This window comes from Stegodyphus dumicola, chromosome 11 (assembly GCF_044657685.1).
Source record: "Stegodyphus dumicola isolate Sdum_Otavi_A_Nest chromosome 11, ASM4465768v1".
In the NCBI taxonomy this organism is placed as follows: Eukaryota; Metazoa; Arthropoda; class Arachnida; order Araneae; family Eresidae; genus Stegodyphus; species Stegodyphus dumicola.
Genome location: NC_140778.1, coordinates 93,644,850 through 93,657,711, shown reverse-complemented (window position 1 = coordinate 93,657,711; position 12,862 = coordinate 93,644,850). Strand labels below are relative to the sequence as shown.

Here is a 12,862-nt window from a genome sequence, read left to right as displayed (position 1 = left end):
TTTTTTTTGTCTTGTCTTTCAGGATAGTTATAAACGATTGAAAGAAATATCTATAATGCACTCATTATTTGATCCACTAACTGATGAGGAACTGAAAGCGAAGAAAAAAATGGAAATTGCTGAGTAAGTTAATTTTTTAATCATGCACTAATTTATTTGCGGGTGTCTGAATGTGTGTGTTAATATGTCATGTATTTAGATTTTTTTAGTAACAAATATGTTTGGATATATTCTGTATAGAATTGAAATTAAAAAAAGGTTGAGAATGTGATTTAAAGTTTTAGTTTGGATTAATTGTAATTGACTTTATATGTTTTATAACAACAAAAGATTTTCATTCACTAACATCAGTAATGCATATTTAACGGAAGGCAAGAAGAATGGTTGGCAGAATTGAACTGCCAGTTTACAGAATGAAGAAATACTAAAAATTAAAAAATGTATTTTGGTACTCTTCTGTTATCAGGAGGCTAGGTTCAGAAATGTTTGTGTGAATTCTCTATGCATTTATATATGTGTATACACACACACACACACACACATATATGCACATGCAAAATGTACAGACATGCAGCCATGCATACATTTCTAAATCAAGTCCTGATAACAGAAGAGTACCTAGACTTTTGAATTTATGAGTGTTATATTGATGATAAAAATTAATTTTTATTTTTAACATGAAAGCATCCGGTGTCATATTAGTATTATATATATATATTGTTTCATAAGAATAAATTGAATTTAATTAAATAAATTTAATTTAAATACAAATTTAATTAAATATTCTTTGTGCCATTGCTGCAAGGAATGAAATTTAAATTTAAACAAATTTAAATTTCAACAAACACGTATAAAAGTAAAAAAGCAAATTTAAAGCCAAAATAAAGAAAAAAAGCCAAAATAATTTTAAAAAAATGTGCAAACATATAAAAAATTTTAATTCTCGAACTAATCTACAATATCATTTAAATTCAGAAGCATAAGCAAATCAAGTGTAAAACCAATCCATGAAAATAAATTCACTAATTTAGTAAATTAAAATTAAACCAAATAAATTTTTTTTTTAAATGCATAAGTGAATGACTGTTGAGTAGACAGGAGACAGACTTATCAAGGGGAAGTTGCCTCCAAACCTAACTCTCCAAACATTATATTTTAATATTAATATTTGCAAAAAATTTTTAATCTTACAAAGATAGCAGCTTGACACTCAACTTTACCTACATAAGCGCCATCTATATAATTTGAAGAACACACTTACTTCTCTTTAAAAACACTTTTGCAGACCCCCAACTCTCATATAGTAGGTAAGTTAGAATTAAAATTTACTATTTACTTGCTTTAAGTATTTTTTTAAAATTTTTTATGTAGTATTTAAGTATTTTCTAAATATGAAATTATATTTTTAAATTTATATTTTTAAGTATATATTTGTTTTTTAAAAATTGTGAATTAGTTCTTTTTGTTTCTTATTGGTTTATATGGATTATGTCTAGTTCTTTTTTAGTTTCTTTTTATTGATAGGCATATTCGTGTTGGGGAGGTTTCTGTAGACAAGTGTTTCTAAAATACATTGGTTTCTAGATTATTTTTTATAAAAATTTATTTTTTAAAAATTTCATTTAAAAAACAGTTTAATCTAATACTTGACTTTACTTGCTTGTTTCTCAAAATACTTCATTAGTATTTTCCTTTTGGAACTTTAATTCTTAAATGCTTATATGCATTTTTAAAAAAAATTGTTTGGTTTAATTTTAATTTGCTAAATTAGTGAATTTATTTTTATGGATTGGTTTTACACTTGATTTGCTTATGCATATGAATTTAAATGATATTGTAGATTAGTTCGAGAATTAAAATTTTTTATATGTTTGCACATTTTTAAAAAAAATTTTTAAAAATTATTTTTTCTTTATTTTGGCTTTAAATTTGCTTTTTTACTTTTATACGTGTTTGTTAAAATTTAAATTTAAATTTGTTTAAATTTATATATATATAAAAATCTTTTAATGTGAATAGTTTTATATGATTTTTGATACTTTTTCGTTATGCATTTTGACGATACTGTTGTTGTAATATGTGTGTGTTATCACGTGTTTGATTACTCTTTCATTGGTGCAAAAGAGAAAACTACTTGTACGAAGTAAAAAGGAAGTATTGTAACCGTGAATAGTTTCAGGCAGCATATTTCAACAAAAATATCCATTTTGACCGCTATCGAATGAAATTTAACGATGTTTTTGCGTGATATCTGTACATAAGGACAGAATAAAAGACTCTTTTCCTCCAAAAAAATTATAAAACTGCTTTAAAATTAATTTCTAAGAGAATTTTTTGTGGCGTCTGTACGAACGTATGTACATACGTGCGTACATATCTTGCATAACTCAAAAACGAGTAGCCTCAGAACTTTAAAATTTTGTATATAGAACTGCTATAACATGTAGATGTGCACCTCGTATTTTGGTTGCAATCAGTCGCATCAAATGTATATAAATATATTTATATATATATCTACTATGTTACCCGGCTCGGTGATCTCAGTTTCTTTACTCTTATATGTTTGTAAAATTGTACATTTTTTGCTTTAAAAATGATTGAATTATGTTGTTCTTATCTTCCGATTAAGGTTTTTATGCCTTTAGTAAATCTGTATGCAATATTTTTAAAATTATCAACAATTGTATGCAATATTTTTACAATTATCAACAACTTAAACAACTGTACATAAGTACAGTCCTTATGTACAGTTGTTTAAGTGCTGCTAAGCCTAATAATGTTTTTGATGGTGGCCATTGCTTGTTTACATTTGAAACAGCAGAATAGTGGATTTGTTGCCAACCCAGAGAAACTTAACTTTGTAACAACAAAGATAACAGCTTCATTTATTATTGCGAATTAAATGCTTAATCCTTTCTGGAATTTTTTCGAGGAAATAAGTGTTTATGATTTACTTCGTAATTTTTAATACAGATATTTTGAGTTTTTATGTATTTTTGCCTTGTCGCGAAGTGAAAACTGAATTAATTGAATGAGAAGTGCTCAATCGTCTGTGAAAAACTGTTTCTTTTTTGTTTTGTTTGCTTAATTTCTTTTATACATCGTTCTAGCTTTATTACAGTATTTGAATAGAACATGTGGCAACGATTAGATAATTCAGTACTTTTCCATTTCGCCGGCGCAAATCTCGTCAAGCTGACTTTATTGGCGACAACATACAATATATACACAAAAAATGTTAACAAATGTTAGTTCTAAATTTTTTTTATTTTGAAGGCATAAATATTTTAATATCATTTAAAATTTTGTGAAAGCCAATAAATAAAGACAATGAATTTGTAAAAAGGCATTAAGAATTTATTATGCTTTCATGGTTCAACAAGCTGATTCGTCCGATTCATATCAAGTGACCTCAAGAGATCTCATCTCATGTAAACTACGCTACAAAAATGTAATTCTCTCGGTAGTAATTATCTACATTAATTTCAAATTAAATCTTAATTTGGAATACAAGTTTAAATGCAAGAATGATTTCAATTTGCGAATAGCTTACTCAGAAATTATGTAAAACCGCAGTGCTTTACTTCGCTAGTGCATTCTCATTAGATTTGATGAATTTAACCCTTTGTCTTATGTATATTTTCGCCTTCAGGTGAGCGGTGTGGTTGCATTCTAATTGACTTAATTAACGCAAATGCCCTTAGGGCATAAAATTGTACTATCTGGTAAAAATTCTATGTAATTATATGCCAGTATTGAAAGAATCAATCAATCTGATAAGAAATGGCTGCGACTTGTTTTGAAATTGAGGCGTAAAAGGTTACCAGCGAGGTATTCCGTTTGTCATCAGTTGTACCATTATTGGCGACTTTATCGCTTGCGCCCGCAAAACGGAAAAGTACCGATAATTCTTTAAATGATATAAATTTTGTTCATTCTGAGTTATAATATGAATAAAATATAATACTGTTAAGTGAACCTAGCGCCAGAATGTCGCTATGGTAAACAAATAGAGAGAACTTTAAAGAATGCATTTTTTCTATTGTGGTAGGCGAAGTAGATTTAATTCAATCCAATAAGTTTAAATGAAATGCAAGAAAAAATGCGTATAATTTAATATTCCGTACAAGGAAGTCATGTGGTGTACGCATCAGATTTTTTTCCTTTAAATCAGTATGTATATAGAGTGCATAGAGAAAGTTTTCTCAGAATCAGAAAGAAATCTCATGTTTTTATTTTAAAAGAATTATTTAGCTAATTTGACTTTATGTTTGCTTGTATCATCATGAAATTAATATTCTAAAATATAAATAAACTGTTTTAAATTTGAATACTTCTCTTAAGGATATTAATATAATTTAACTTTCCTCATTCTGAGTGTTAAAATAACTGAGTTTATAGAATCTTAGTTGTGAAATAGGTACTTTTCCTTTATGTATCTGCCACACTCTTTGGTTAACTTTCTAAGTGTAAATGTGTTAAATTAAGCACACACATATGCATATGCAAATGATTTGGTCCCCAAATGATGTTCTCTTTGGATCTCGGCATGTGTTTCACTTCTTTTTTACAGGTGCCAGAAAGTATGGCAGGTGCATCACAGAAAAGTGCTGTGGTATATTTATTTACCAATAAAACTCAGTATCCATTTGTGTTATATTAATTATTAAAGAATGGTAAAATTTGAAACTATGGTTTAGAAGCAGATTGGTTACTTTGAATAATTATACTTATATAGGGAAAGATATCTCTATCTGATAGTAGAATATGAAGTGCTGAGACTTCTGGAAATCTTAAAAAAATAAAGGGCATGTGATAATAGAAATTTTTGTTGCATCATCAATATTAAAGGTAGAATTAGTAAGTATAAAGTAATTCAGCAGGACTTGTGCTTGAAGAGAATTTCCCATTTGGAAAATAGGAAGATCATTGTAGAGGCTGGTCCTTCTAAACTTTTAATTTTAAAAGTATGTAACATCTTCTAAGTGGAGAAAAGGGTGAACTGGAGTCTAACTTTCAGAGGGAGAGGTTGAATGTTTATAATCAGCAATTCTGCCCTAATTCATTTAGTTTTTCCTGTTTGTATAAAGTGTGTAAAACTTATTTAGTGTGTTGTAAATAAACGGAAAGGATCAATCTGGGAATCTGTGTGTAAGACAGCCACCACAACTGGATCTTACATTGGCAAAGTAGACTCGAATCAGAATCAAACTGTATGTCTCAGCTGCGAAAAGACAAGTGATCTATGCTTCCCTGTTACTTCTAAAGTAACTCTGACTGTAAATTATAGCTACAAAAACTGTATAATGAGATAAATTAGAAGTTACTGTACTAGTTTAAAGTAATTAGTGCTGTGTTTCAAAAACATAATAAAGTCGCAAAATTTTTGCAGTTAAAGGTCTTAAACAAACAAAAAAAGAATTACTGCTTTTGGGCTGAAGAACTAAATCAAGATGCTGATAATAGTCTTAAAGGCATGGACCTGAAAAATAAAATTATTAACAGTAATGATTACAAAACTGATCCTGAATTTGTTAAATCGATAAGTGATGCTACTTATATCCATAAGTGATGACAGAAAAATCCATTGAAGAACTAAAAAGTTGAAGTTGAGATAGTTTTAATTAGAGAAAGAACACAAACTAGAAATCACAGGAGCTTATCTAATTCTAATATTTTGGATAACACAGTGTTAGAATATTTTATTAAAAGTATAACAACTCTTAACGATATCCATTCTGACTTATCTGAAATCATAGATACTTTATATCTCTTCGTTAGAATGAGCATTTGAGATGAAAAATGTGCCATAAGAGTGCAAAGCCAAAATTTTGATAAATGTTTTAGGTGAAAATGAAACAAGTGGTTTGATTTATTAATAAAGATGATGTCAAAAATTATGAAGTACAGTCAAAAGTCGTTAATCCGGACTCGTCGGGACTTAGGCGATTCCGGATTATAGATCATCAGTTTAAATCTGGTAAGATGGCATGCAGAAATTACAAAATTAAAAATATCAAACCGTAATGTATGAAATAAAGAACAATTATGATCTAAAGGGTATCAAAATTTACAAAAAGAAAAAGCTTAATATTTATTTGTTTACTTTATTAAACATTTCCTTCAATCTAAGTTGCTTCGTTTCATGTGATAATACTTTCTCTTTAATTCTATTAAACAGACATAATTTCTTGTTTAGTTACAAAGTTCCGCTGTTCAAGTCCTATGATTGCTGTGTTGAGAATACCGACTAATTTGTCAATCGAAATGTTTTCGTTTTCAATAACCTCTGGGTCACTTTCTTCACTATCGGAAGCGAATTATAATGACGAGGAACTTGTTTTAAATCATATCAAAGACGAAGTGCATCGAGATGAAATACTACACTTAGTAAGGAATTATAAGCCAAATAAAATAAAAACATCTGCCCTGAAGATAAGGATAGTGCTGACAGATCAACTTCCAATCCACAGCGTGAAATTGATAAACAGATTTCGGATTTCAAAACATACTTTCGCTTTGTAGATACAAATTATGTATTAGTAAATATATATCGGAAATTCTATTTGACATAATCGAAAGTTCAAGCTTACTTTTATGAAATTGCTCCAACAGTCTGCAAAAAATAATAAGCCGGATCCAATTCGAAGATTAAGGAACAACGCAATCTGCAACATTAACTGAATTAAATAATTTTAGCTTAGCTTATACCGTTCGTTACACATTAAACGCACATGCGCACAAGCATATTCGCAGCCGTAAATGTCTTACGCGCACTCGTAAATGCCTGTGCACATGCGTGAACGCGACGCATGCGCAGATAGTTTGTAGCTTTGAGGTCCAGATTATAGATCATTCTGGATTATGGGTGTCCGAATTAACGACTTTTGACTGTAGTTAAGAATAAAATCGTAAAAGAATATCGGCCTACTGCTTAAGCATGTTTAGATATGTTTCAAAAGGCTAAATGGCAGTCATAGACACAAAATTTGCAGCCCAGTTAATGACACAGTGGAAGTACTATTGCATGTGAGGGAATCCAAATGATTCCTTTACATGCAAATACAGTTCATGAATTAATTGTAGCCAATAAATTGGTATAAACTCTTGATCATGAGACAGCCATTCATATAAATGTAAAACTAGGAGGTAGTTGGTTGAAACCCGCAGAAATCGGAAAGGAATGCAACACATTCTTCTCTTACAAAAGAAAATTATTAAATGATACTGGTAACCATTCTCAGAAAGTGCCGAATATTGAAACTGAAAGTAACCACTATGTTATATGAAACTTCTAATATGAAAAATGGATGTTTTATCCAAAACTAATGAAGTTAAAAAAAAAAAAAAAAAAAAAAAAAAAGTTTGTTATATTTGTGGAGCTTTTCAACATGTAGCTGAAGCTTGTCAGAATAAATTTAAATGCAAAAATCAAAATAAACTAATTTTGAAAGCAGCAAGTTAGAAAAGTGATGCTTTTGTGGCCCAGATTAATGCAGAATACATCAACAAGAAATAATTCAAAATTCAATCTCTGCAGTATATGAAAATACTAGTTGAAAATAAAGAAATTGATGCTATTATTGGTTCAGATACACAGATTCTGATGTTAAACAGTAATATTTTACAACAGAGTGATCAACAAAATAGGAAAATGAAGTTTATATCAGCATTGAAATAGAAGAAAAATTAATGAGGGTATTTATATCGTTGAAAGATGATGATTCTGATTTATTAAGTTACATAGTAGACATTTTGGCAACAATGACTGATTGCTTTAATATACAGTCAAAATCCGGACCTCAAAGCTAAAAACTTTCTGCGCATGCGCCGTGTTGACTGTTGGAAAATATAGCTTATTTTTAAACCTTTTACTGCATCATCTCTCCTTCTTGAAATGTTTATTTAGTTTAGTCCTTATTTTTAATGTAATATAGTAGTTACTTCTACTTCTTTTTCTTGCTGCCACTGTTTGCATTGAGAACGGACTGTTTCAACCTAATTGAGATGCAAAAACGAAACAATGTTACGTCATCTGAAAAGCCGATTCGTGCCGTTAGCTGATTGGTTGCCATGAGATGACGTCATTCCTACTTCTGCTATAAGTATCTCGCGTCGCTCTGGCTCAACCCTTCTAGTTCCTGGTTTCCCGGCAAGTGAGTGAGCGGTTTCCAGCCCCTTCAAAAGGATGCATGCAGTCCGGTGAATAAAAATGCCTTGATTCCGGTTTGCGAGATGATGGTTCCAGAATAAAGTTCTTTGGTTCCAGAGGCTACCATTGAGTGACTGCCGTGGGTGGCATCCATGTTCTTCAATGAAGGCGGAATTAAAAATACGTGAACGACGACTCCTTGTGCAAACGGAGTTAGGCCGGTTTTAAGTGTTTTCACATTTAAATTTTCAGGTGTTTTTCTTGACCATTGATTATGGGCTTATTGAATGGGTAGCCAGCTTTATTTTTAGGCCGCATAGTCACTGTTTAGGACATTTTTTGTTTGTATAGAATGCCAGTGTTTTGGAGTACAGGTAAAAGTATTTGATGAATGATGATTACATTATATTTTTCCTAATACTCTAATATTGTTGACATTTATTTTTGTGTTTTTATTCTTTATTATATTGTTAATAAATTGGTTAAGTTCAAAATCTTTTATTGTCTTCAATGTCTGCACAACATATCTCAGGGAGCTTTCATTGCTACTACTGCTAAATGTTTAATTTCTTTAAACTTTAAACTTTGCTTTAGCATCATTGACACATGCGCATAGGCGTTTACGCGTGTGCGTAACACCTTTTATCACTGCGCATATGCGTGTGCGTGAGCGCAGAATACGTTTTTGCGTGCGCGTTTTATGTATAACGAACGGTATAATCTAAAATTATCTAATTATCTATTTCAGTTAATGTTGATGATTGTGTTGCTCCTTAATCTTCGAATTGGATCAGGTTTGTTATTTCTTGCAGACTTTAAGAGCAATTTTATAAAAGTAAACTTGAACTTTCGATTATGTCAAATAGAATTTCCGATTTTGGAGCTCCCAAAGGATCGTACAAAACGAAAGTATGTTTCGATGTCCATCAAACAAAGAGTGGAATTGCTGCAAAAAATGGATAAAGACATGAAGAATGTGACGGAGAGGTTAGTGAAAATGAAAAAATTTCGATTGACAAATTAGTCGGTATTCTCGGCGCAACAATTAACGGGACTTGAACAGCGGAACTTTGTAACTGAACAAGAAATTGTGTCTGTTTATAGAATTAAAGAGAAAGTATTATCACATAAAACGAAGCAACTTAAAACAACGTACATTGAAAGAAATGTTTAATAAAGTAAACAAATAAATATTAAGCTTTTTTTTTTTTGTAAATTTTGATACCCTTTAGATTATAATTGTTCTTTATTTCATAAATTAAAGTTTCATATTTTTAATTTTAGAATTTCTGCATGCCATCTTACGAGATTTAAACTGATGATGTGTAATCCGGAATCGCCGAAGTCCCGACGAGTCCGGATTAACGACTTTTGAATACTGTTTATTATCAGTAACAGACCTTTCAAGGCCTACCAGCGGCCGAGCGGTAAAGTCGCTGAACACTGGTAGTTCGGTCCGAGGTTCGAATCCCGCGAACGGGCTGGTTGCATGGGTGTTTTCATGGTTTTCCCCATGTGTAACGTCTATACGAGCCAGTTTCCCTTAGAAGGCCCCCCACAAAGGCATCCCTCCCCTTAGGCAGAGAGCCCTCAAGGTTTTGCCTTAATTAAATAACTTAACCTAACCTAACAGACCTTTCAACTCTTGTATGACAGATATGGTTTGATGGAAGAAACGAAGTTGAATGGTTAAACCGAAAAATGTTTAGATTATGTGGAGTCAAATATGCCTGAAATAAATATTCCTCTCATATGAAGAAACCAGAATGCAAAATAGGGATGTTACATATGTCAACGCACCTTCAGTAACAACTCCAATGCGGATGTTCGAAAATTATTATCATATTGATGTACTGAAATTCCAAGAGGAGAAGTTGTCTTGCCTTACTTTAGAAGAAGTAAGAATTAATTTAAAATAGAAAAAAGATAATTTTATGGAACTTGATAATCTGTTTTTTCATAAGTAATGGGAGATTCCCAGAGAATCAAAGAAAAGATGTTTTAAAATTAGCACATGAATCTATTTTCTGGGCTCACATGGGAATAAAGAAGATGAAAGAGAGAATCAGATATAATTTTTACTGGCCGAATATGGCTAAAGATATTACAGAATATTGTCAATTACGTGAATTATGTCAGTTAAGAAGTACCAAAAAGTAACTGATAGAATTCCTGTTACCACATTTCTAAGATTTTATGATTCAAAGTTGTAATTATCAATATTATACATCCTATAGAACCTCCCTCGACTAGGAAACAGGAACATGTTTTTTGTCTAGTGGATCATTACTTACATCTGGCAAAAGCCATTCTGTTATGTTCTTTAATGGTAAAAGCTACATGTAATGCTCTGTAGAAAATATTTACAAGAACTAGTATGCTGAAAGTTATAGCAAGGGTGAATTGGAGACTGGCTTTTGGCGGAAGAGGCCCAGTGTTCAGTGTAGTGCTTGTATAATCAGCAGTCCTACTCTAATTAATATAGTTTTTCTGTCTGTATAAAATATATGTAACCTACTTAGTGTGTAGTAAATAAGCAAAAAGGATTAGTCAGGGAGTCATTATCTGTGTACAAGACACAACACCCAGCCACAACTGTATCTTATAGCCATTTCTTTTTCCTAAGATGTGCATTATTAGTTGTTTGTACCGTTCAGTTTTTTTATCCAATCTTGGCTATATTATATTATTATATATATTCCAATCTTGGCTATATATAATAATATATATATATATATTATTGTTAAAAAAGTTCACTGAAAATGTTTGTAGGGCAGTTCTATTTGAAATTTTAAAATTTATCAATGAGCACTTGCTCTAGTACTCCTGACATTTGAAGCTGTGAAAAGCAACTTTTGATGTCTCTCATAGATTGGGCATCACGTCATTTTGAATTGGCATGAATTTCTGATGATCTATTAGACCCAACTTGTGATAGGTAATATGGAGATCGAAAGGTGGAAAATTTAACGAAATATTATAGTTGGGGTATCACAGGAATTAGTTTCTGGTAAAAGAAACCCTACCTTCTTTTCTTAAAATATGACATTATGTGAAATGATCAGAACTTATGCACTGTCACTGGTGCTGTCACTTGTACATTTCTTCTAAAGAGACTATCTTTCCACTATTTGCTATATATATTATATCGTTCTACTGTATTTTCCCCAGCAGCCAATTCAGTTATTGTAAATTTAGCATGTGATACTATTGTGAATGTTTTGAGAAGAGGAGTATTACCAAGATCATTTGTTTGTATACATTCTCACATGTTACTGAGAAATAATGTATATGGAATTTTTTACTGTTTTAATCTTTTGATGGCTTTGATGTTTTACTGACCTGTTACTGACTTTGATGTTTGTAATGAAGAAACCTAGCCTGCTGCTCAGGATACGCATGCACGAATGAGCTCAATTTGCCAGAATGATTTCTATATAATGGTATCCAAGAATCCTGCTCACAAATCAGATATTATGCCCTATTATGTACATCCAAGCTGATTTTGGTTCTAAAAAAATCCTTCATTTTTCTTGTAATATTCTGAGAACTAACTCATGGGATCTAATTGAGTTAATGGAATACAGGTAATATCACAAGTAACTACATAATTTTCTGTTTAGTCAAGAATAATACTGTTTTGCATCCAGGTTTTTTTGGACTTCCAGCAGATTCCAGTGGAAATTTCATTGCTTACATAATAGCTTCTAATTTAAAGTTGATAAATTCTTATCTCTTGAGGAATTCTAAAAGAATGAATGGTACTCTTCTGTTATCAGGACCGGATTCAAAAGTGTATGTATGTGTATATATGTGGGTATACACATAGATACATATATAAATTTTTGGATATGACCCTGTTAACAGAACAGTACCGAATGAATTTTTTGACAGATGGTTTTAAGAGATTCAAATATTTTATATGGCAGTAAGTAAGACACACTAAGAAGGTGATTCCGACAGCACTATTGTGCATTATAAAACTACTAAATTTCCTATAACTGGGAGTTGGTTCAGTTTTACAGGTATGTGTTGTCAAAAAAAAAAAAATGTATTTCTTGTACACACACACACACACATACAAAAAAAAAAAAAAAAAAAAAAAAAAAAATCTGAAATGTTTCAGATTTTAAATTACGTCCAAAGGGGCGTTTTTTAACATTTTGTGTGTTACCTTTCTTTATTAAATATCATGTTCCTCGCACTTAAACCATAAGATCCAGTGCAACAGCAATATCGCAAAATAGTTTTAAAACGAGCATATCTTTAGAATTTCCAATACAGAGACTCACGCGCTGGAGATAAAAATGTTTTTTCTGCACAACGTTGCCATTGCTCGCTTTGAAATCCTTGAGTTTGTTAATCAAAAATTCGTCAAAGTTTTAAAAAATAGGAAATCGATCATAAAACAAATTTCAAATTTCAAATTTGGTCTTCCACATGCTCATATTCGTTGGAGGATTACGTTATTCAAAATTCGATGACTCTATGTACCGTTGTTTTATCACAATACGAGAAATATACATACATTTATGCAGATTTTTCATTATTTAATTTCTTCAAATATAATGCAGGACTCTAACATTTTGTGGCAACAGTTTGAAAAGTGAACCGACATTTATGAGTCCGACGCAAAATGCCAAAACGAAACTAATAGTCCTTCGGGATTCAAATCCCTTTGGACTAAAAAAAAACTACTTTCTGTAATTA

At 30.9% G+C, this 12,862-nt stretch overlaps 1 protein-coding gene across 1 annotated transcript in view; it reads left to right on the top strand.

Annotated features, from left to right (window-relative positions):
* Positions 1-12,862, top strand: part of LOC118179404 (uncharacterized) — a 61,837-nt gene that overhangs the window by 21,416 nt on the left and 27,559 nt on the right. Inside the window, exon 2 of the mRNA XM_085827005.1 lies at positions 23-123. Within this exon, the coding sequence (XP_085683131.1) occupies positions 23-123 (101 nt within the window). The remainder of the gene's footprint in view (positions 1-22; positions 124-12,862) is intronic.